This window comes from Stegastes partitus, unplaced genomic scaffold (genome assembly GCF_000690725.1).
Source record: "Stegastes partitus isolate 25-593 unplaced genomic scaffold, Stegastes_partitus-1.0.2 Scaffold154, whole genome shotgun sequence".
Classification (NCBI taxonomy): domain Eukaryota; kingdom Metazoa; phylum Chordata; class Actinopteri; family Pomacentridae; genus Stegastes; species Stegastes partitus.
Genome location: NW_007577885.1, coordinates 626,076 through 652,532, shown reverse-complemented (window position 1 = coordinate 652,532; position 26,457 = coordinate 626,076). Strand labels below are relative to the sequence as shown.

Below are 26,457 nucleotides of genomic sequence, written 5' to 3'. Positions count from 1 at the left end.
CAGTAATATCCATCCATCCATCCATCCATCCATCCAGCGCTTAATCCTCACTGGGGTCATAGGGGGCTGGAACCTATCCCAGTTTAGAATCACCAATTAACCTCAACATGTTTTTGGACTGTGGGAGGGGAACCAGAACAAGCGACCCATGAAGCAGATATGAAAAGACAGAAGATAATATTTTCATTTGACAAATGCCTTCTTCAGTTCTTAGGTCATGAAGATGAATTTAGTTTTATTCAATAAAATATTTTTCAGACAACAATAAACGCAAATTGACATAATTACAGCTCATAAATGCTACATGTTAACCAATATAATTCATGTGCTACTACACCGACGTCCTTGATGAAATTGCTATTCAATGCAGCAGAGAACAGCCTTCAGTGTGAAAAACAGCAGTGTAGTATTTTGGCATGGACAAAGCAGAGAGGAAAAGATGTAGTGTGAGGACGAAAGAATGTTTATCCAGACCTCCAAATGCAGAACTTCAGCACTTGCTTCTAAGTCTCTAAAACATGTGTACAGTGAAATTTCAGCCATCAGTTGTTCATGGACTCTACATTGGCAATCTACCACAACACTGCACAGCTTTTTCTGACAGGATGAAATACTGAAATTGAAAGACTAAATAAAGTGAAATAAAGCAGTGTCTCATCTTTTCCAGATAAAAACACGATTTTCGTAGACAGAGATATGTAGCAAACATAGTTATGTCGCGCCTTTACAGAGGATTAAGACAAAAATAAAGCAAAACAAAGTAACATGTTCCTCATTTTTTCAGACACCAACGCTCATTAAAGTTGTGGCTAGAGCAGGGATCGACCGATTATTGGTTTAGCTGATCATCAGAAACAGTTTTAAGTGTTTTTCCTGATTACGGGTATCATTATTTTTATAACTCAAGTCCAGATAAAATAAATTAATTTAAAAATGCACTACTTATGCTCAGATACCTCTTAAGTGTAGGGATCACTCTGTGGTCTCAAACAACGTCCCGCCCACAGCACCATCTGGTTGGTTACACCTCAAGAGTAACAGCCTATCAGCACTGAATACACCGCTTAATCCTCACTAGGGTCGTGGGAGGGTGGAGTCTATCCCAGCTGACTTCGGGCAAAGGCAGAGGACACCTGGACAGGTCACCAGTCTATCACAGGGCTACACTTAAAGACACATTCACATTCACACCTACGGACAATTTAGAATCACCAATTAACCTCAACATGTTTTTGGACTGTGTGGGAGGAAGCCAGAGAACCTGGAGAGAACCCACGCTGCACAGGGAGAACGTGCAAACTCCTCAGTTAAACATGTAAAACAGAAATAAATAAAGGCAAATAAACAGAATTTAGTGTTTGAGTTATTCTACACTTGGACACCAAGATTTTATTTTACTACTACAAAGATATATCAGTTCTAAATACAAGTTATTGGTCTCTTTGATTAGTAATAATTGGTACTGATATCAGCCCTGAAAAACCATATCGGTCAACCCCTCATATGTAGCCAACATGGATATGTCATGCCGTAATGAGACCTTTCGCTCATAATAAACAAGCATTTGTGTGAATACACAAACAACCCAACCAATAAACGCACTAATCATTTTTAATGCACCATCCCGTGTCCTTAAACGATCTTCTACTCCTGGGTTGCAAAGGTAAATCATTATTTACAAATGGACCGTGGTTCCTAGAAGAAGGAGGTGTCTGTAGAGAAGGCCCCTGCCAGTCTGAACTCGTCCTTCATCAGCACACAGAACAGCCGCTGAGGCAGAGCTTTGGAGTACGGTGCTGGTCGGGGGACGCATGTTCGCAGCAGAATCTCTCGGCCTGCCGGAGGTGGAAAGTCTGCTACTTTACTGCTTCGTCCAGTCAGCTTCCTGTCAGAGACCAGGTCGTCATCCATTGGTGCCAGCAGGGCAGCCTAACAGGGGAGAGAGGGTGACATGTGAAAGTAGCAAGAAGGCGAAGTGTGAAAACTAGCCACAACGAGCAGGAGGAGGTTTCTAAGAAATGTGCGTGTAGCTTGAAAAGCTGCAGCCTGATGCACCAGTTACAGATAAAACAAAACATACGTAGGTGAGTTAAAATTTGCATTTTTGCAAAGAAAACATTTAGATGCCAAGTATTTTTCTCTTTCAAAAAATTGATAAAGACACCAAAGTCAACATTCACTCAGCCTCCAGGGCACTGGTTTCTACTATGACTCAGAAACCAGCGCACAAACAAAGCTTTTACACCACAAATACAGGAAAGCTTTGTTAAATAGAAAACAGCTGGCCATTGTAGTTTATAGCTAACGTGGAAACAGAGCACTTTTTACTTTAATTTGGTCTTTGTTTAGCTGCGGTTAAAAAATATTTGGAGCTCTAATGTAGCATAGTTTTAGTATTTCCAGAAGCAGATTTGAGTCCAAATATAAAAACATGAGAACAGACCAGTATTATATATGTGTTATGTTTTCATAGAAAAAACTAAATAAACACATTCTGATGTGGTCAGATGCTACTTTAAGAGCTACTTCTGATCAAGTAAACCCCAGCCCACAGATACACTCACAGCTCTGCTGGATCAACTTCTAAAATACACACTGTTGCCATGACAGAATATTAAATCGGACTGAGACAGAAAACTGAGACAGAAAAGGGAACAACTGGAATCAGAATCTTGAAAAAAGAACTATTGCTCTGAGACTGAATAAATAAATGATCATCTGTAAAGGCATCCTCTAGTCTCTTCACACTTAGACTTTTTATGACCAAGATGAAAAAACGGGTAATTATTAACACGGCAGATGAAAGAATTAAAAATTAAAAGATTATGAGATAACACTGGAAATACAGTAATTGACCCTGAAATAAAAATAGTGGGGCATTTAAAAAGTACAATAGAAAACTATGAGTCTTTGAATATTGGATCAACAAACTATACCAAGAGGCCCAAAATGGATAAATGAACTCGATGAACTACCCTCAGCACGTGGAAGGATAACAATGAACATCTAGTAACACTAAATCTATGATTACTGCTCTGTTTATATGACTGTGTGAAAACCATGCGCTACTATAAAGAGTGCTTCACAGTGGAGAGAAGGATGATGGGATAGTTTAAAATTAGCCAAATCTGATTAAGCACACTAATGCCCATTGTTAAAATATGGTCCATAAGTACGTGGGATGTCCTAAATAGTCCATCAGTTTGCTGTATGAGGAGGAGTCACGAGAACAGACGCCTCTCTGTGTTTACTTAGTCAGTTCAAAAACAAATGTTTGAAATGATTCATGTGAAAATCGTCTTTCTTTAGGAACCTGCCTGCTGCTCAGGCTGAACTGGCCCACAATAGTCTGTTCACAAGCCGTTTTGTGCGACTTTCCCCAAAAGTGTACAACGACTGTGCAGAGTTCAAAGTTAGCACGACCCTGAATAGTCCCAATAAACACATGAATACAGTTTACTACTGGCTGCACTCACTGGACTGTTGTTACTACAGAGAAGTTGTCAGGCAAACTCTTGATTGTCAAGGAATAGTTAACGCTACATAAACTACCAACCAGACTCTCTGTTAGTGGACTAACTATAGATAAGCACAGATTCACATGTTTCATATGTAACAAACCTCACTAACAAATCCAGGGTGGACTTTCCTGCATCATTCTTCTTCTTCAGTATCAGTTTCGGGTTTAAACATGTGAGGCTTAGTTGCTCTTGGATTACATCTTCCTATTTCTCCAGTGTTTGAGGCAAAGCTAAAAAAGTCCTGACGTAAGCTGTTAGACTACAAACAGTTCTCAAACACCTGCTGTTTTCAGACATTAACATTTGTGGACTTTGGCTTTGAGCAGAGGGTTTCGTTGGAACATTGTTTGCATTTTCAAGCGTGGTATTAAAAAGGCTTGGTCCAGCCCCTTGAAGCAAGACTCCTAAAACAAAATGTTGTGAAGTTGAACTGGTGCAACAGGCCACACATGGAGTGATGATTCCATGAAGGAGAAAATGGGAGACACACAGGGTCAGACAGTGTGAGAATGCTGATACTACACTAGCTCTAATGTGACATCTTGTGTCTAGTCACACTAACAACTTGAAGTTCACAGGCCACCCATGCATGTGGGTGTGTACAGGGTTTTTCTGTGTACATGATTAGAAATGTCTCCAGGTTTCTCATCACTATCTACTGAGTGCTTGCTACTCTGAGCAGACTACAGATTAGAGGCTGATAAAGCTTAGAAATTCTTCTCAACTGAAATGAAATATGGATCTTTTGTTGCACTGTGATGCTGCTTGTTTCCTGAATGGACACTGCCAGTCAGTAACCGTTTACACTCATGACTAAAGGCATTATTACATATCTCTTACATTTGACTGGTGGGAACAAAGTTAGCAACTTTATACTTTGAAAACAATTAGTTGTAGCCAATTAGAAAGAACAAACTAAGGCACAGCAACCAACAGTTGGTGCAACCCAAACCAGATCCAAAACCTGAGTCAGACTGGATCCAAATTATACTGGGTCTATTTGAACATGATTTGCCTTCACACCTTCATGCCTATTTAAAATGTCCAAACAACCTAAATTTAATGCATTCGGACTGTGGGAGACAATCTGTGAGAGAGAGAGAAAACTAGCGTCATCAGAACTCTACAGAAAGACTGAAGTCAGTGGGTTTCAACAGAGAATGTTCTTGCTGTGAGGCCACAATAGTAACTAGAGCAACTCAGTACCAGTCCTAGCTTCATCATCGATCCATTCAGAGCCAGACTCTCAGTCTGTGGATCACATGAGACCGGTTCTTTTTTTTGTACATTCATTTATGCATATTGGGAAAGATAACTATCTAACTTGGCATTTGAGATTACATTTTATATTTTGATGTGTGAAATATAAGTTATAAAATGGGATGATGAAGCATTTATTAACCTGCTGCTTCTATATGTAAGCGATACGAGTCTAACATTGTGAAGTTGATAGTGTAGCCATATACACTATCTATATATGGCTTTTATAGATAGTGATCAGAAACCTCTATGGTGGAACCGAGCAATGAATGTAAAACCCAGCATGCAAAATATAAATAAAAACTAAAAGAAGATGTGCTTCTTGAATAAATATATCTGGTAGGTATGTGCTTCTCAGGAGTACCAAGACACAAAGTAGCTCAACTGGATCTACAGGGAATTAAAGAACAGCTTTCTCTATGTGCAACATGGACTACAAGACTAAAGCTACCACACCTACAATACTTTGTGATGCAAACCTCCATGTCACCAAATACACCCTGATTTCAAAGCAGGTCACATCAGAGAAATGTGAGAGAAAATGAAGATAACATATTTACTTCTGTTAAAACTTGTGAGATATTAAGTTGAATATGGTCGGCTGTGTGTGAGCATGAGTCACAGCTGCTTGTACCTAATGTGAGTATTTATGTTTTATATAGTCAAGATCTTTCCAAATGTACATGTTGTACATATATGTTTGACTATACATTCAATTGACAGTAGCTAATACAAAACTAGTTTATGTAAACCTTTTATATGCTGTCAGTGCACAACATTACCATGGTATCACCTCATAAAGTTGCTTTAACAAATGTTTCAGCCTTGCATTTATACATCTAGCTGACACACAGCAATATTTAGCATTAGTCTGGTGTATTTGTGTCCATCTGTTGAATTTCAGCTCTGGTTTGGTCTGCATTAACTTCCAAGAAAAATATTTGGCTCTTTGCGTGCTCCAATTGGTTTTCCGTATTTTACAGCTTGTTCTTTACAATGGACTTTAGCATACAGTTTGTTTCACTGAACGATGCCTGCTGCTGCTGCTGGAAATGAAATTGATCAAAGTGCAGTTTATGAGCAACAACAGGCAAAAATAAGACAATACAGTAAAAGATGCTAACATGCTCTGTAGAGCTGAGTGTAACAAAGGAGCTGCAGATAATTATTAGTGGATTCATCAGCTTACAGACAGTCAGATAGAAATACGAGGTGTGTCAGAAAAGTTCCAGGACTGGTGTCACAAAAGATATATTTCAAACCCAAACTATGAGTTTTTCCCATCAGTCGATCAACCAGCACGTCTACAAAGAGATCCTGTGGTGTTTGCTTCCTTCAGTGCGTGAGAAGAGGCGAGAGTTGTGGCGGGACAAGTCGTGGCTACTTCACCATGACAACACGCCTGCTCACAACGCCCTGAGCATCTGACAGTTTCTGGCTGAGAACAACATCGCCGTGTTGGAGCAACCTCCCTACTCACCCCACCTGGCTCTGTGGGATTTATTCCTCTTCCCCAAGCTCAAGGGGGGGTTATCAAGGGGACCTGTTTTGAAGACGTGGACGACATCAAGATTGCTGTGACGACGAAGCTGAAGAGAATCCTGGAAGAATCCTTCCAGGAGTACATGGCAGCGTGGCAGAGAAGGCTGGGAAAGTGTGTTAGACTCCAGGGGGATTACTTCGAAGAGGAAAACTTGTAGTTTGGATTTGAAATATGTCTTTTGTGACACCAGTCCTGGAACTTTTCTGACACACCTCGTATTGCTGACTTAAGGTTTAAGAGGTATTGATCAAAGTGAGACTGCTTGTTTAAAGAACAGATGCAAGCAACTTATTAAGGCTGTTTTCTGTGTGTGTGCGTGTGTGTGTGTGTGTGTGTATGTTTGACATTGCAGTATCACTAAAACTGGCAGGTAGCTGGGAGGAGTCTTATTGCTCATGGTTACCTCGTCACTGGTGAAATCAGCCAACTTCATTCAAGCAGCAGGAAGAAAAACAACACAAAATGTACAACTTAAAAGAAAAAGCACATAAATGCATCAAGAGGATTTGACATCCTGTTATACGAAGGAAGAGCACATGACACTGATAACAATGATACTGATGCTGAATAAAATCAGGAGCTGACACCTGATTTATGTAAAGAGTCAGTATCCTGCTGACATCATTTGGTGTATTTGATACAGCAACTTCATGTAACTCAGTTTGTACTTCAAGCTGCCTGCAAGACACCAAATGCATGTAGCAACATCTTTCTCCAGAAGGAGCAGCATTCTATTCTGTGCAAGACCTAGTCCTATAATTCAGATGTAAATCTCTGTCTCAGTGACTATCAGGACTGTGGTTCCACCAAACCAAAGGTAACAAGCGCTGATAAACAATGGCACAGAAAGAGAGAGAGAGAAAAGACTGGGCCTTCCTACCCTCTGAGAGTTGATAAACAGTCTGTGGATGATGCTGCCAGCCGGGCCTTGACCAGCTCCGATCACTGCCACCTCTGGCTCCTCCAGCAAGGAGCTCACAAACCTGGAGGAAAACATTCACAAAGTGTCGTGGTTTTAATAAAGTTTAGGTAAATGTGTCCACATGAACTCCAAGACAGTGGAGGTGAAATTAAAAAACATTAAAGAGCTTACAGAGCTAAGCTAATAAGACAGCAGCAATTAAACATTTGAGTACAACTATTCATTTTGAAGGATTTTTAAATATTTGTAAAATGTTGAAACAGTAAAAAAGGGAAAAAAACCCTAAAAATATTAAGTAGGTCCAAACTTTTGACTGTAAACATCAACAGACAACAACATTTTGGCTCAAACTGTGTAAACGTTTGTTAAAAATGATCTGTTTTGTTGACTAAACAGCAGTGTAAACAAAACTGAGTGACTTACTTCTCAAGCTCATCTGCATCCTCTCCCTTTTCATCCTCACTTACAGAAAACTTGGCCTTGAGTGAGCGAGCGCGGGTGATGCTTATCTCCATAACCATCAACTGGTTCATGAAATCCTGCACATACAGAGTCGTACCCACACGTATGCTTTCAGAACTCCAACACATTAACAGCTGTAGCACGGTTAGTTCAGACAAGAATTCTTCCACTGCAGTGGTTACTACAACCAATAGTCAATAATGCGTTCTGTCAATCTATATCTTTCAGTATTTATATCATCTATTAACATAATTGCTACCAAATCTGACTTAGCGGTTACTTAAGACTCTCGAGATGAAATGTTGTAAAAAGTTCTGAGAAACAGTTGGGTCCAAAAGTCTGACACCACATCAATACATTTCCAGTGAAAATCTGAGTGCAGTTGTCACTGACCTCTAACTTCTTGTAGTCCCGGTTGGGGGGATGAAGCAGCTTGCTGGCTTGAGATACAGCCTGCTGAATGCTTTTTTTGACTGATGGAATGTCTTCTACTGACTCTGTAAGAGAGGGAATCAAGAGCAGACAGAAAAGAGGAGAAACAGAACAGAAGGTGATCAGTTACAGGAGAGAGAATACTGAGGATTATTCGACATAGTCTGTTCATTTGTTTTTAAGAAAGGAGTTTTGGCAAATCAAACTCTGTTCAGAGGTGTACCCAATGGCCATCTATCCAATAGATCTTTCACTCAAAACCACAGATGTCGACCTTGCTGGTGCTCACTGAAGTAGAAGTCAAAGAATCACCAAAGACATTAAGATTCATCTAGGACCCATGAATGAGTTACCAGAGTCGATGGATGTAGTAGATGTTGAAATATTTCAGAGAAAAATGAAAACTTTGACTTTATGGCATCCAGAGAAAAAAAGTCAGCAGATTAACCAAGAACAGTCCCTCTGTGACCCTCACTGCCATCACAGGCTTTAGGTTGGCAATGTTTCTTTATACTGAGCAGAAAGACAAGTCTACTAATCACCTCTATGTTACATTACATAACACAGCATTTTCAACTGTGAGCTGTTGTTCTGCTCAATCATTGCAACACATCTGCACCATGAAAAGTCATGCTGAAAGAGCTTTTTAAAAAATCCTACACTACAGCCTTGGATGTATATAAACTTAGACTTAGTTTTTCTAATGTACTGTGTGTTGGTCTTGATAATACTGGGTTTACAACTGACAGCTCATATATTTGACTGATGTCATAACAAATTTGTCACACAAAAATAAAGACTCACCTTCCTCTTTCAGCTTTAGAATAGCAGCATGGATCATGCAGGGCAGGAGGTGAGAGGCCACGTCTGCAGGTTTCTGCATTGCCAAATAGTGCAGAACCTAAGAAGACAATCAAAACCCAGGTTTAATTTTGTTCATTCATTTGGCCTCAGTTTGCCTCTTGCTGCTCTCCGTCAGAAAAACATGTCATGTTGGCACAAAAGTCAGCAATAGTTTTTATACTGTTGATTTTACAGCGTGGGATAAACACATAAAGCAGGTGTACAGGAGTTTCTGATGCAGTGGCTGGTGAGAATATCCTCAGTACAGAAAAGTGATTCTAGGCAAAAAATTCTGTTTGACTGACAACATAAACAGAAGTAGGTTAGTGGATAAGAGCAGCCTGATTTGAGTGCAATGCACAAGGAAACTACAAGGATATATTTTAACAGCTGAGTAGCTTGTGAGGCAGATGATGTTTAGCGTAAGTTAAACTTCCTCACAAGCAGTTCCAATTACAAACAGTACAATGACAGAGAATGGTGGCAGTAGTTCAGAAAGAGCTGCAGGAAAAGACTGTAAGTGCTGCTATCACTCTCATACTGCCTAATACACCAGCAGCAGTACTGATGCTTTGTTCCGACTGATATGCAAGTCAGCGCTTATCTGGTTCGACTAATGTGCTAAAAATGTGTTTAAGTAGAAATTTATTGTCAAACCAAGATTTTTTTTTTTTGCCACTCAAGCAGCCCCTGTTAGAGGGAACACTAGACAGTGGCTCCAATGTGGGATGACTTTAGGACACATGAATCAAAGCAATCCTTTTTCCATCTGCAAATGCTAGAAGGTGTTTGGCTTAAAACATACATCCCAAAACTAGTTTTCCATTTTGTAAATGCGGAAAATGAGAGACACGGGTAAGGAAAGATGGAGACTGTCTCCATCAAACGTCCTCTCTGTCATCACATACACTGTGTGTAATGCAAGTTTGTTGTTCTCATTACAGATTTTTTTCTGTTGTTAGATGCCAGATGCGGTATGAAATCTGATCACAGCTTCTAAAGAGAAGTCATTATCAAGTTGGAGCATTGGTAATGATGAAATCATTATTTTATGATCAGCATGTTTTCAGAGGAAATTAACAAAAATATCATTTCATGACAGCAGATCATCTACATTAAGGGAACACAGAGAAAGTTAGAGACTCTTTCTGCCCCTGCGTTCTAGTGGCTTCCCAGCCCCTGAGGTTCAGTCATGATTTTTGATGTCAGTTGTAGATTCAGTTATACTTAAAATGACCTTTTCTGCCTCCTTAGTGTCATCAAAAAGTCTTCTCTGGCGCCGTGCAGGTGTCACCCTGGCTGTTTCCCAAGCCTCCACCCACATGTTGCCTGGGATCTTCATCCTGGGACTAAGCTCGCCTTTCACCACTGTGTTACCCTTCTCATCCACCACCTCCTCCTCCACATAATCCCTGGGAGAGTACCAGCGCACAAAGTCCTCCAGAACACAGCCTGGGTTGGCTGCCTGTGGAGAGAGATGAAAAAGGATATTGAAGAGTGGGAACATGCTTACAAACAAAATCAGAAAAGTGAAGCTGAAGCTAAACCTTTTTCTGGTGATAAATCAGTGAGTCAGTGTATGTGTGCAACTACACTGTTGTTTTAGCAAACAGTGTGAAGGTGGAGGACAGCTGTCTATTGAATGAGTCCAACATGAGCCTAACCTGAATCAAGAAGTTGCTTTGTGTTCCTGTCATTTGACAAAAGTATTTGCTTTGACAATACTCCTTTAGTTGACCTTTGCATACAGGTGTGATGCCCTGTATGTTTCTGTGGTCTGTCCAATCTGTTTCCTATATTTTCTGGAAAAGTAACTAAATGTATTCCATAAATCAGTTACAGATTGTACAGCAGTCCTGCAAGAGAGTGGCTCATAATTTCTAGTTGTCCAAGAGAAGACTAGTCTACCTTTTTGAAGCAGCAAGGGATGGTTTTCTTTCGACATTGGTTGAAGTCAAAATTAATGTTACACTTAATAGACAACTTGTTCTTGGGTTGGATACTGTAAAAATATTTTCACTGTGCAGGACACACAGGTGGACAGTAAATGTATGCATGTTGCCTGTCTCACCTTAAAGGACTCCATGTCGGAGAGCAGACATGCGCTCTGCATCCGAGCCCGGAGGTGGGTGCCTTCAGCCGACGTGCCCAGCTTGGCCAGCACCTCCGACTGCTCCTCTAACAGATCCTCTGTCATGGGAGCAGGTTCCTGGAAATGAAACACACATATTACTGTGTGTACATACACTCACTAATAACATTTTAGAGTTGACTCAGTCATCTGTATTCTTGAGTTCAGCTGGAGATTGCAAGGTTTAAGTGGGCGTCTTCCAGAGCTGCAGAAAGAGCACATTTCTTTGTGGCTCCAGACACAGAATGTTTCTTTGCTGAGCTGCAGCAGAGGCAATGCTGTCTAAAAAACACTGTGACCTCAGAAGACACACCTTCATTTGATGCACAACTGATGCAAACTGCTGAAACCTCATATCAGACGCACCTTTTTTGACATCATCAAACATCCTTCGCGCTGTCTGAGCAGTCACTGAAACCATGCACATTTTTACAGACAACCCCGTGAAGTACTTGCAGAATTATGTACCAATTTGTTTTTCAACACAACAGTGTATAAACAGTGAACTGTGTATGGTGCCAGTTTTGGAGAACAGTCACTGCTCCTTCTGTTGTTGGTAGTGTGTCTCTTAATGTATCTCCATCTTCTACAGCTGTGTTTCAGCTTATATTTAGTTGGTTGGACCCTCTGACATCGCTACGAAATCTGCTTTCACACCTGTTCCTTACAATGTCAATCCAGGTTGTGTAAAACCCAACCCAGACCAGAACTAAAAAAAAACAACCTGTTCATGAGTTATTGTTTAAACTATGCAAAGAGCCATAAATATATCAATATCACTGTTATACGGGTAAACAGACTCAAAATTATTATTGCAGTGGTCACAAGTGTACTCACTTAGGTTGTACTTTGGAAGCTGTGTTTTACTGTCATGTAACCCTAACTTGTTTACTGTTAAATATCCAGGGGGTCAAATACTGTATATATTTTAATTTAAAAATAATACTATTATTATAATACAATTATGTAACATTTGTATTTAACATTTTAGTAATATTGCACAGGTGTGCAGTCACTTTTGACACTACAGGTATTACAATCATTACCAGGAGCCAACAAATATTCAATTACTGATAGTTAATTTCACTCCACTGATCAAAATGTAAATAAAGATTTAACTCCTTAGAAATGTTATAAACAGCATATTCCTTGTATAATTCTAACCCAAGAAAAACTGCTCCGACATATGTCTATTTTATCCTTATTTTTCTGACATTACATGTTATTGGAATAAATGGCAATGATATGATAATTATATACACATAACACAGAACTTATATATCAGTGGTAATGATATGACATATAGTATATGTTACAAATCTATACACAAATACATAGATTAATAGCAGTTGTAATATATGTGTATCCTTAACACAAAGATGTAAACGTGTGTGTGAATGAGTGAGTGAGCTGACCTGTGTGACGGGAACATAGAGAGGCTCTGTAGAGTTGAGGAGTGTCATGTTGTTGTGGGGGTGGAGTCGGCCCTCTGCTTTGCCTTTACTGACGTCTTTTCCTCCCTCAGTCTGTGGAGCCTCTATCTCTCCTTGGTCACTGAGACACTCAAAGAACTCATCCTCACTGTCACTCCATGAGTCCCAGGACTTTCCTTGAGACAACTCTCTTGTTGCGGCTGCAGTAGACTCTGGAGCCTGGCGGCTGTTCTGGGAGCCACCAGACACTCTGCGTTCTCTGTCTTTGCTTCCCTCTAGAGTCTTGCGAACTTCATCTCTGGCCCTCTTCCTCTCTATGCAGCAGTTCAGCATCTATGCAGAACACAAAACAACCTCTGGAGACATGAAAAACTTACCACTAGTGTCTTCATATCTGTATTAAAGTGATGACTTGTTTTCTGTCGGTCATATTTTTTCTTTATGATGTTATTGAGAGCTGACACATACAGTATGAAAAGCACAAGCTGGAATGGTGCAACTGCGATAAAAAGAACTGAAAAATATAATGTTTTTCTGTTTTTTCACAGGCTTCCCCTCACAGATGTCTGCCCCTTCTTCTTTCAGTTGTATGCACAGAATCATTTTCTCATTAGCTTCATCTTGCATCACTAAATTCTATTATGCATTCTGCAATGTCCGAAAAAACACAAGCATAAAATGAGAAGACACAGGAACTTGTTTAACTTGAATTTGCTACAGAATAAGTGCCCATTCTGCATGTAACACGTTTTGATGGAGTCTTATTTTTTGATTGATTCACTTAACATGTATCAGCAGTTGAATACATTTGGATGGGAGACAGCCTAATAAGTATATTTTCTTGAATACAACAGTGAAAAATGTATTGGAGGGATCTTATCATTTGTATATTTCATTTACAACCATGCATACCTACACTTTCACCTAAGGCAAGATTGGAATCATGAGTTAACCTACTACTCATGTCTCCATGACCATCACCTGGCTTCACAACATTTCACATGACGGGCAGGTCCAGCGGTTTTTCACTGAAGCTCCTGATGACTTACAATCTACACACGTCACAGTGAGATAATCTATATTTATATGTATAACTTTACTTGAAGCAGAATCGTCAGAAGCATAATTACAGATTAGTTTATGTATTTGGGAAGACTGCCGTTTTCTTCTGTCTTATGTGTGACAGTTTTTCTCCTACTGTTCTCCCTGTCAAAAAGAACCTTAACCGCTGATTTCTTTACCTCATTTACTTTTAAATCATTGGACTTGTTCTTGCCCTGTGTGTGTTTGTATGAACGGTTACCTGGAGCTTCTGATGCAAAAGACAACAGCGAAGATCAGGAGGTCCACCAGTCAATCTGCAGATTGGAAAGCACATAGTTAGCACGGAAATAAGTGACCATGACTTGATTTACATAGCAAATAAATACATCAACTACTCCTTAAAGTACTGAAGCAGTGTTTCAAGTACTAAAGCACTGCAAATGAATGATACTGTACATAGTTAACTGGATGACCTGAAATTTTCTTTGCCAAAACTCAGACAAAAATTGGAGTTACCGTATTTGGCTCTAAAAGCCTCAGAAGTGCATCTAACCCATTAACTACTTGGCCTCTGGTTTCTACTGTGAGGAACCTGGAGTTACTTTTGACAAGGACATGTCCTTTAACTCACACATAAAACATGTCTCTAGGATGACTTTTTTTCACCTGTGCAATATTGTCAACATCAGGAACATCCTGTGGCGGTGATGTATTAAACTCTCTCCTGCCCCCCCTAGAGTAGATCCATGTACTTTCTGTGCATCAGGCATGTACTCACTTTTCCCTGGGGGAATCCTAAAGTCAGTATGCAGCCTAACCCAGCCTTTATCCCAAAAGTTAAGGGCTCGTGCTCCCCTATAGAACTGGCTGCCTTCTATTCCCTGATTTTCTCCTCTGAAGAGCACCAGCACCATCTGCATACTTAGTGTTCGATTCGTGCTCTGTAAGTTTATTTGAACATAGAGGGACTGTTTTCTTGTGTTTTGGGCCAAACCACATGTCAGAAAAACAGTGTCTAATGTTTCTCTCACTGGATAGTAGGAGCGATTGCCCTGGCTTATACTAGTCTTTAGCCTCCCACTGGCCTGCATGCACATTCCACTATGAGCCTGGCAATCTAATGAGTTCTCTTCAAAGGAGTTTTTATCCAAGAGGTGTGTGCGGCTGCATGCTGGGCATCGCCACCTTTGTAAGCTTTTATAGGTTAGATGCCACAACATCAACCGTGGCGCACTCAGACCTCAGTGTGAGCTCCTTCCAGGCTGCTGCCTCTCAGCTCTGAAGTGCCACTGAGGGCAGTTGTCACCTCTACAGCTATATCTGGCAATCGGGGAGTCAGTATTTCTCCTCATAGAGAGACACGCAACAAATGCTATGAAAATGAATTTAAGGTTATGAACACAACCCTGTTTCTCTGATTAGTATATCACCAGATCAGCCTCCTTGCTACAGAGGCAAGGCAGAGGTGAGCTTGTTTTGAACAACAGCTAACGCTATGTCAGTCTATTATATAGTAAGCCCTCCTGACATAGGCGTCACTAGTACCAGCCAATAAGGGCTGGTGTAACGATACTTGAGCTTCTCATGAGGTCATGCATGAAGCGTTCCCATAGTGACACATAGAATGAATGCTAATCAGAGAACTGGGGTTATCTTCATAACATTAAGATTTGTTGGGTTTCTCTGTTTTAAATTTGAAATTTCTGTGTGATCTGCTTTGAGAGTCTGAGGGCCAGGACCAGCAGACTTAAGTAACTTTGATTTTGACTTGACTTGAGATGGCATATGTTGTGAATGTACATAAACCATGTGTATGATGTCATAAATATACACTACTAAGATCAGCACAATGTGTGTTATACTGACCCATAGATAAGGTGGTTGTTTTCCCAGCGGTAGCGCAACTCCAGGACGAACTCCTGCCAGAGGTGGGCAACAGCCCGCATCCCACCGTAGTTGTAGTTGACCAGACACACACATAATGCCAGCCGGTAGGTCAGACTATCACTGGGTGCTGACTTCAGCTGGAGGAAAAGATTCTAGAGTGAGGGGACAGAAAGCAGGAAAAATGATGGACAAACATAATCAATCGAATATCAGCCCATGGAAATGTTCATGAACATATATTATATATTCTTGTTCAAAACTTTCAACCTTGACTCCAAAAACAACACAACTGAAAGCTTTCACCTGACTAGAATCCCAGGCACACTGTCACATTGTGTAAGTGATAAAATGGCAAACATACATAATCTGAGTTTTTATCTTGCTCGGTTGTCTCGCCGGAGTTTGACGGTGCAGTTTTACTCTTAACATTCTCTGATGATTTCTCCACAGCAGCATCTGGGAAGAGATACTGAGACAAGAAACAATACAGACAGAAAAAAAGGTCACAAACTGGAATTCAATTATATATTTACATAAAACACACCCATCAGTTTGATGCTCTTGCCTGTCACAGACAATAAATATTGGTTTAATCCAGCCTAGTCTGACTCACTGGATGTAGATTGCAGGTATGAACCTGCCACTAGCTGTGCAGAATGATGGTTGTACAATTAAAAAAATGCACCTGACTTGAAGAAATCAATTAATGTATCATTTGTACATGGAGCCAGGCTTCTGTCAAGATTAAAACCCAGCAGGCTCTCAGTGCTTACTGACCAAGACTGTCAGGACTGCTGCAATTGCTTGCTGCAATTAGGACTGGAAACTTGAGGACACCAAGCCACTGTCCTCACTCTGACTGTATATTACTGCTGCTTTATATTGACACCTAACACACAGATCACCGAGTCAGTCACACTGTTTGTGTTTAGACCACCTGAAAAGCAAAATGATGGCATTCATTTATCAATGCTATGCAATAAGTAAAACAATGTTCAACTGTCCCATATATAAAACAGTCTGTATGAAAAACTCTTACCAGGAGGACAGAATTGAGTACGTCAGTGTTAAGTGGTGATTCGTCGATGCGGCGGTGGCGGCGGATGTGCTTTCGAGCCGTGTGCACCATATTGGAGACGTATAGTTTGGTTATTGGCACAGTTGCTGTTGGCTCGGTCAGCTTGGATAAAGCAGAGCTGATGTCACTGTTGTCTATAGGGAAAAAAATACAGCAGTTAACAATCACATTAAGCATTTTACATAGCAAAATTTATGTATACAGGCAGAGTAGTGGCAGCAATCTTTCACTCAAGCTTATTAATCAACACAAGACCAATATTCAGCCATAACTTGTTTAAAAGCCTTTCTCCTAATCTGTCAAATTCAATTGGAGATAACAAAAACCCAAGCTGTTAGTTGTTGTATATCAACCACCTGCCCCCTACTCTGAGTTTTCGTCTGAATTCTCAGAGTTCTTGGCTGATTTAGTCTCAGTACAGATAAGGTCAGTATAGGGGGTGACTTTAAACCCCATGAGAATGACAGCCTCAACTGCATTTAGCTCAATGTTAGACTCAGCTGTTTTTTTTCCTCAAAATGTCAATGAACCAACTCACAGTTTTATCCACACCCTTTCGTTTGATTTGACATATAGCATAGAAGTTTTATATCTGGCTGTATTTGCAAAACCCTCTTTTGTCTGAGCATTTTTAACAATGTTTGAATTTACAATGTGGGCCTCAGAAAATTTGGCAAAAAGTTCCATTACAGTGGGTGTTAATCAAACAATGCAGTCACTAAATGGAAGGAAATGATTCCATTATTAGTTACTTCAACACCATATGTCATCAATATGGAGAGCAGATCTCCTAACCCTTGTAAAAAGCAAATAAACAGTACAAAACATATTATGCTTTGCTAAATTGTTCTTTCTCACTTTATAATTCATTTTGTGTTTTTTCATAGTTTGTGTTTCTTTAGTATTATTCTAGCAAGTACAAAACAGTAAAAAAATAAAGAGAAAACCCTCAATAAGTAGTTGTGTTCGACTTTTGACTGCGACTGTATATGGAGGAAAATATCAGCATTTCATATCAGCAGATGAGTGAAGGCTCTACACAAACATTTCACAAAGCTAGAGAGAAGGTGTTCGTAGGACTTCATGCTTAAAACAGTGTAGCTACAGCACAGCAAGAAATGAGAGCATGCATTTCAGTGTTGAATAGTAAGACCAGAACCTGACCTTTGCCCTCCTCTTCAGTCAATCCTCTTCCCAGAAGCTCCTCTGTAGACTCCTTCCTACAGCCCAGCTTGAAGAACTCCGTCAGAAAATCACCTTCATGGGAAGATGGGAAACGGTCAAATCCATCCAACATTTTAGGAGATCAAACTGCTCCATGTAGCTGGACACCACAGAGGAATTCTTTTTTTTTTTATAGAGGATATACAATGTTAATGCATGTGTGTGTGTGTGTGTGCGTGTAATATATTTGTGTATGTGTATTAAATTTTATGTACATCTTGTTATTTTGCCTTATTTTGATCGCTGATGCTGGAGGTTGTTTGTCTGGCTCTCTCATAAGGAATGGCCACTATCTGGGTGGTTTATTCATGGATGTATCCTGTCAATTATGAATTATTTTGCCAATTTGTGTTTCATCCTCACCTGCCTCATGTTTCTGCTATCAAGTTACTATTGTTTTTAATTACACTGATAAAAGCTGAGAGCAGAAACCAGTTCACTTTATAAACAAGATGACTACTTATCAGCGATTGCCAGCATGTTACTCTAATGAAACATCAGATGGTCACTCAGGGTTTCAACTTACCCAGTAAGCACTGAGGGTTTTCAGCTGTCTTGACTCGAACTGACCAATGAGGAGCTTGAAGAGGGTCGAGGTCACTGTTGGATGATAAATACAGCGTATACAGTAACTTCATGACCACAAACTAAATCACACTATAGGTAGGTCTTTTACACACAGCTAGAACTTAGTATAACCTATACAGGTTGGACTTGTGCCCATTAAAAATAATTTGTAATTATTTTAGGAATTTTGCCACCTTGTGATAATAAAAATATTTCAGTTTAGTCTTGTTGAAAGGAAAAAAACCTCCAGAACTATAGAGGACATTAGTGCTCACTTCACTTCATGCTGAATATTGTTTTTTTGTTTTTTTTTTAAATTTGGTATGATTATTTTTTAAAGCTTATTTTCTGGCCCTAAATTGCAGAGCAGTTGGAGACAGGAAAAGTGAGCAAGAGAGGGGGAACGACATGCTGCACATCCTGCCATGGGACAGGATCCATGGGCACTGTGGTGGGGACTTCAAGTCTCTTTTCACGGGTCACTTGCTCAACAAGTCGAGCTATTGGGTCACCCATGTGAACTTGTATTGGTATCCTTTTTGGTACCCCGGGTTTGGAAGCCCATTAGGTACTACAGCTAACTAGCCAGTTTGTGATATAGCCTGTCAACTGACACTAAAGTGGAATACTTGTCCTTTTTTCAAGTCCTTACAGTTTAAAATATAGAAAAAAAATTCTAAACAAAAATATTTTTATAGACTACAAAACAGCAGTATTCTCAAGTATATACAGTATGAACAAATCATTATCAGTATTTGCTCCACCTTTTTGGAAAATTGTAACCTATACAACAATGACAACAAACCCAGAAACAATTCGACTCATATATTTGAGGGAGTGGCTGTGTACGATGTATGATTATCCTGACAAAGTCCTAGTTGCTTCATACTGCAAAAGCAATGTCTTGCAAAGAGCTTTCAAAACATGAACAGAATCTCATTGTGTATCAGTCAGGGGAGGGCTACAAAAGAATATCCTCAACATTTGAAATACAATGGAGTGCAGTGAGGACAATCAACACATGGAAAGAAATGGCACAACAGCGAACCAAGAACAGGATGTCCCTCCAAAGACTGATGAGAAGACAGGAAACTGTTCTGGTAAGCTGCCAGGAAGCATATGATAATAGCACAGGAGCTCATGAATAAAGAAAATCCAGCAGATTTTTGCAAAAAGACACATCCAATCTCCCAAAACCATGTGCAAAAATGTGTTATGGTCTGATGGGGCAAGGGTGAACTTTAAGCCCATCAGACCATAACACAACAACTCATTTATGCTTTAGGTGCTCTTCAGTTTCAGGGTTGTAATAGATATTCTTCAAGTAAATAAGACAATTTTCTTAAAAAAAAAAAAAAAAAAAAAAAAACACCATTAAAGCCAGGTGTTGTTACAGTGGTCCAGGACTCACTTCTAGTGTACACAGCAGAAGATGTAGGACTCTTACCTGTAGACGTCATTATCCACAACTATTCCCTCTGTCAGGTGAGGCCAGGTGGTTGCAAGATGAAGTTCACTGCAACAGCCAAAACCAGACACAAAATAAGTCATTATTTTTCCTTTCATGATCACTTACTGACAAATACACTAAAATACTAAAACAAAACAACAGCAACTTCCCATTCTTCACCCACATGCCACAATCTAGCATCTCACAGACATCAAAAGGACATAAATATCATGTAATTTGTAATAACGTTCTCACATACACTGTACTCACTGTGGATGGGTAGAAAAAAATCAACAGTTTTGTTTTTACTTTACAATCAGTTGTTACATTGTCATCAAATTTACAATGTGTTTACCTAATTGGTTCCTCACAGGCTCCAAATGGAAGCTTCCCAAACTCCACCCCTCCGACCTCGCCTCCAAGGAGTGTGTCAAAGTCTACCAGAAACCCACGACAAATAAAAATAAACAGCAGTACATCTCCTGAGTGTTTACAGGCAATGGTCACTGAGGCCACCAGGAGCTACCATGGCTGTGACATGTACACATCAGTCACAAAAGTTCATGAACCATCGGTTAATGACTATTGCAACATTAAAATGATGCCACAATGACACTTAGATTTTTTGCTATAACATTATCTTACTGTAGCTGTATTGTATTTGATCTGATTTGGTAACATGTCACAACATCATCCTCTGTTCTATATGTCCCTACCTGGAGGCTGCTGTGGCCACGAGTACTGCTGCCAGTCTTGGAGAATATATGTAAAGCGAATAGCAATGTTGACTGGAGGTAGAGGGAACAGGGTACAACCCTGATGAGGGAAAAAACAGAGAAAAAAGGCTGTTGGCTGGATGACACGCTTTGTGCATTAAGCTTTACGTATGCCTGACAAAAGATGATTTTGTGTAACACTAAGTCATTTTTGACCAAACAGTCCCAGGAAATATGAGGACAAAGTTAAAACTGCACCCAATAAACAACAAAGACTATGTGGTTGAACAAACATGTTGAATTTCCATGACTTTAACTTTTTGTTTTTTGTTCATGTCCCACATACTCCTCACTGTGGGCTCATTTTTCACTGCAAAATAAAAGTCTGCACCTCTATGGAAACAGTACAACCATGGCCTAAGTAAAGACTCAGAACTGTCTTTTGTGCAGGTTAACAAAAAAAACAAAACATTGAAACTGAATTTGAACTTCTTTGGTTACTTATTATACAAAAGTACAATTGCTGGAATCAACATGTAAAACATTTTTCCAAGAGTCTGCCGGCGTTACCTGTACTGGAAAAAAGTGGTGACTATACACACTACTACGACTACACAGCCTGCCCTGCCAGCTCCAGCATCTGTAAGGAAGCTGCAGAAGTTTTTAGCAAGTGCTGCATTTTCGCAAGGAAATGCAATCTAGTTATATCTGATTTTGTTTATGTAGAAACAAGATAAATTTGGGATTATGCTTAGTATACATTGACTTTTCAGCAAACTTTCGTGTGTTCAGTTTGTGTTGAGAATCCCTCCCAGAAACAGTTTCAGTATTGTTGTGTGGTTGGCACCCGCATGAATAAGTCCCCATTATACCATTCCCACAGTTTTTACACCAACAGAAACAAACAAGCTGTAATTCAATCAAATATGTGTGAACCTGGAAAAAAGAAATTCATGTCCGTTCATGATCGTGAGAGCAAAAAATACAAGGAGAAATTCTAATAGATAAGGTAGAGCTGGCTGGTATATCCGATACGTGAAGTTACTTACTATCTTAGACTTGAAGATATCAAGCAGACCAGACAAGTGGTTGTACTGACTCGGCACTTTGCGGAGTTGGACAATTTCAAAGTCTGTTCGCACACCTGGTCCCTGGCACTCCCCAGCATACATCCGCCTCCACTTCTGCTGGATCTGCACAAACATGGGAACCTGACTGAAAGCAAAGATAAAAAGGAGCTGTCATTACTACAAAGACGTCAGCATGCTCACCTGATGTTTCCCTTACTACTCATATTCAGCTGCAAATGGCAGGTAAATGCTCTGAGGCTGTACGACACCATCCAAACCACAGAGCAACGACAAGTTCACTCTGAACATTGAGCAGAATCCTATTTCTACTCTCCAAATTAGACACGCTGATAATGAAGTAGCAACAGACAAGTTTGAAGGCCTTAGAACTGATTCATTTGGTAATAAGACATAAAACATCTGAAATTTGTTCTTGACAGTGAAATTTTTTCAGTGTTACAAATCTGCATCTGAAACCTGCTTTGCGCTTCACAGAACAATGATCCGAAGTATACCAGCAAATCCGCTCACTCATCCAGGTTCACTGTGAGGACTGAGTTTTGTCATATTTTTTCATGCTTCTGAAAAGCTTCAGATAGGCTTGGTTGTGTTTGTGTTGGTCTACTTTGCGCTCGTCTCTCCTGTACAGCATCCTTCTCGTGCTGATATTGTGAAAATTCACCGCATCTTCTGTACCTTTGCTATCAGAGAAAATAAGTATTGCCATAGTTTCAGAGTTTTGGTTTTGACTTGGCACTGAAGTACCAGTTCCAGCAACATCCCTAACACTTAGAAGAAGTCATCTCTGCTAAAGAGGAAATACTGGCTAACATGTACTCACTTTTACCACCGATGAATGTTCTATCTATACATATTTTTTGGTTAATAATGATTGAATAAATGCATTGTACAATATCACAAGGATGCAGCTTCAGTGGTCTGATTAATCACTGGAGTAACAAAGTATATTGTCAGAACGTTGATGAGGAGGCATATGATAAAGCCATCCACTGTCGTGAGTAATGGCAGTGACTCACCAGCCACTGTTGGCAAGAGATATGGAGACGGAGCTGAGAAGCAGATTGCATTTGGACTCGCTGATGATGGCCTCACAGTTTGTTCCTGGACTGATGATCACAAACTCTCGTAAGCCGTACCTGCCACCACAAACACAGTTACTGTACAACAAATACAAAAATAGTGAGCCCCCCTTTCTTCTTGAGACAACAATTGTTTTAAGATAGTTAGTGAACCTGAATACAATGGTAAAGATTCCCATGGTTTAAAGGTGCATACAAGAAAACTATATTATGATATGGACTGAAATTTCAACCCAATAAACTTTAGTCTTTTAGCCTTAACAACGTTCAACGCTGTTTTATGATTGGAAGTGATATGTTCTCTTCCACATTCCCAAATTGGTTCTCATTTGTCTGTAATGTCTCCTTTCTTTCCTTCACTTGCAGTCTTCTCCTCACTTCTAAATCCCTCCCACTGAAGACACAGGAAGTCATGTGAGTAAAGACATCCTTTCCTCTGAAGCATCATTTGAAGAGATGTCGGTTTTTGATGACGACAGCTACATCAGATGTCAGTCTGCAGCATTGCATGTTTGTCCTCCAACATGACAAAGGTAGTGTATAAAGTATCTATGCATGTTTCTCCTGAAATAAGCAGTAAGACAGTACAGTGAATGACTGAACTCACCATCTGACCAGGCAGTGGGCTCGAGGAGGGAAATCATTGTTCATACACAGAAGGTCCTGAATCCCCAAGGGTAAGACATCTAGACACCAGAACAAATGTCGTATCAAACATGCGATCTTATGTTTTACCTACAAGTTATCACTCAACATTGAGTACGACATGAACATGAGAAAAAATGAGCGAATAACAACAGGATGCATAAACTGATAAATAGCAATTTGCTGGGACAAAAAAAAAAAAAAAACTATTACAAAAAGGCCTACTGAAAGCATTTACTAACCAGATCTGAAAACATTTTTTACCAAATGACTGGAGCGTAAAAATAGGTTAGTCCTTATGACACTTTATTACAATTATGTATTCAATTTACTAATGTAATTAATTATACTTTGATTTGGTAAAAACCTATTACTGTCTCTGGAGAGCTGTCGGGCTCAGCAGGTTTCTCTATAGAAAGGGGATGTAAAACGCCTCAAACTATTTCATATACAGCAACTTAACAAAAAGCACATTAGAATACACTACTCTAAACATTAGGCTTAAATGCATCGGTCAAAAGATTGGACACATACTCAATAATGTTTGTGTTGAACAATACTGAAGACACTGTATCTATGACATAAGGCAAATGGAATTATTAAGGAAGCAAAGAAAGTGTTAAACCAGTGTTCACCACCTGGAGGGGAGGGGTGTGTGTGTCCTTGTGATTAAAGCAGCTATGTTGTTGGGACCAATAGTCACTGGTAGGCAATGGTGGACACCTGGAGCATGTAACCCACAACACTGTCAACTGTTTGTCAGGACGTGAAATGTCACCTTACTGGTGGGAAAGAGCTGGAGCTGTTGTGCTGACCTCCATACATAGCAGAGGTTCTCAACCAAACTCCTGGAGAGGGGTTGGACTCTCTCCTTTTTCTGGGTTGCCCAGGGTGAGAGGTGCCGAGCAGGTGTAAAGATACTCACAAGCCGCCAGCTGAGCGGTCTGTGTTTAGCTAAAAACAAAAGGGTCGCCTCTCTGCAGCTAAGTGTTGTGGAGGGGAACACTGACTGTGATTTGCATTTATGTGCTGAACAGCAGGGATGAGGGCCACACAGCCAAGGAAAAGCCTTCAAAAAGTTCTACAATGTTCATAATAGTAGAAATAAATCTAAACCTTTAAGTGAGTGTGTCCAAACTTTTGACTGGAGCCTGTATATATTGTGGCTCATCCAAACATGACTGTACCTTCCTTGGGTGAGTCCGTCCCTTCATCCTGATCACATTCTTCTTTCAGGAAGTAGTGGGTTATGTAGAACTTAAAGTCAGCAAAATTAATATCCTGTGACTTCTCACCCCAGGTGCCACTGGTGTATTGACCCTGTGTTCAAAAAAACATCGTCACAACAAAACTAATGCGAAGAACCCACCAGCAGCACACTACTCACTGGCACTATTCAGCTAAACACTAAAGGACTAATGAGGGCAGAATACCTTTTCTGGAGACAATGTCCTTGCAGAGTTCCCAGTCAGCTTCCAGTCATTCAGCACTTCTTCGACTCTCGACACAAACCTTCAGGTAGATATAAGAGTTAAACTCAGCGGTAGGGACTGGTAGGACATACAGGTTGTTGCTGCCACCAAGAAGGACAATGGATCTGTGGCTGAAGATAGCAGCTGGGCCTGGTGTCACTGGTCATCATCATGGAGTTCAGTGACCCAAAGCAGACAGACAGTTTCTGTATGAGGAGCTAATCTGTTTACCAGCTGTGTGACACTGCTGAACTGTTCATGAGGAGACGGGACCAATTCTGTTACTGATGACAGTGACAATAGTGTTGCCCAAACTGGGTTGTTGATGTGGCTTCACTGCTAACCAGTCTGGGGTTCAAGGCAACACTGAAGCTGTTCCTGCGCTGACAGTCAGCAGCTGGGATGTGAGATTTTGGCCAGGGAGGACAGATGGTTTGAGAGAGGAGTGAAAGAAGCCATCTATGTCAAACTGGAAAGACCATCTCTCAACAGAGGTGGAGGTCTGAGGCATCATCTCTCACCTGTTTACAATTCAGTCCTAAGAGCTCTCCCCAAAGAAGATGAAAGTACATTCACACCTAGCCACAGAAGACCCTAACGAACCTCTTTGTGGCAGGGGGAGCACTAACGACCCACATAACGAGGGGGAGGAGCAACAAACCCCCAACTGAAACCGAAACTCAGGTGTTAATGGCTCCTTTAGGATATAAGTATCTGGGACTCCCAACTAGTCAGTCAGAACTGATGAAGCCTCTTGGATGAGGTGAAACGTCTTCAAGGAACTCAAGCAAGGTTTCCTACAGTATCCCAGCACACCTGGGTTTCTCAAAACAGAGAGGGCTGTGAAGGTAAAATACTTTTTAAGATGTTAAATTACCATTTATTTATATGTCAATCTTCTGCTAATCTTTTGTTTGGAATCGGTCAGTTCTGTGTGCATATGTATTCTGATGTGTTCACAGTTACAGGCTGACTGCTGCTTATAGTACTGTGGGATGTGTCTGTTGTAGAGAGAGTCGAAAATGGAACTTCTGTCTTAAGAGGTTCCTTGGTCAACATTATGGGATGTAGCCGAGGCCACAGGTCCTTCGAGGGATGATCTCTGGGAGGCTGCTCTGAGTTTTGCACAGTATGACCATGAGACTTAAACGACCTAATTCTAACGAGACGATAGGGCTTCACTGTCATGTTATGGGCCAGCTGTCATCTTGTTCTTCTTTGTGGCAGGGAGGCAGACTATTCATAAAAAAATGGCGAATCTGCGGACAACGTAAACATATGCAGCACAGAGATGATGAGCAGCTTCACCGGAACCCCGTCACACACAGAGACACGACAGACACCCCACCGACGACAAAGGACTGAAGTGAACGTGAGGTAAGTGTTGCCTAAACCTCTAATGTCAGTGTAGGTGATGACACTGTGATGATTTGCTCTCCTACCGTTCCCACTCCGACGCTGTGGTGAAGTCGGTGATCTCGAACACCTCCGACTCGAGCTGGAAGAGAGCGACAGGTTAGAGGTGAAAACACATTCACGGTCCTCGTGTGACTCGTCCCGTCAGACGAGCACACTGAGCCTGCTCAAGTTGTTTTAGCAGGTAAACTCACATCACTGTCAGCAGCCATGTTGACGTTCCGTTCTTCTTCTTCTTCCT

At 40.5% G+C, this 26,457-nt stretch overlaps 1 protein-coding gene across 1 annotated transcript; it reads right to left on the bottom strand.

Annotated features, from left to right (window-relative positions):
* Window positions 1-1,350: 1,350 nt before the first annotated feature.
* rab3gap1 (RAB3 GTPase activating protein subunit 1) lies at window positions 1,351-26,457 on the bottom strand. Its single transcript, XM_008279330.1, has 24 exons — window positions 26,411-26,457; window positions 26,243-26,298; window positions 24,762-24,840; window positions 24,516-24,648; window positions 23,291-23,369; window positions 22,621-22,740; window positions 21,563-21,728; window positions 20,514-20,613; window positions 20,153-20,234; window positions 19,795-19,863; window positions 18,307-18,380; window positions 17,721-17,813; window positions 16,518-16,690; window positions 15,840-15,947; window positions 15,458-15,630; window positions 13,851-13,905; window positions 12,530-12,880; window positions 11,055-11,192; window positions 10,221-10,448; window positions 8,945-9,041; window positions 8,102-8,205; window positions 7,670-7,785; window positions 7,205-7,307; window positions 1,351-1,929 (listed from the first exon to the last, which is right to left on the bottom strand). The coding sequence occupies exons 1-24, from the start codon at window positions 26,426-26,428 to the stop codon at window positions 1,696-1,698; spliced, it is 2,949 nt and encodes a 982-aa protein (XP_008277552.1). The 5' UTR covers window positions 26,429-26,457; the 3' UTR covers window positions 1,351-1,695.

Bases quoted from the DNA above. Each gene is read 5' to 3' on its own strand.
- rab3gap1 (XM_008279330.1), bottom strand. The intron at 23,370-24,515 runs GTACAGTCATGT...TCTGGTGTCTAG, and splicing joins GACGGACTCACCCAAGGAAG to ATGTCTTACCCTTGGGGATT. The intron at 7,308-7,669 runs GTAAGTCACTCA...GTTTTCCTCCAG, and splicing joins GATGCAGATGAGCTTGAGAA to GTTTGTGAGCTCCTTGCTGG.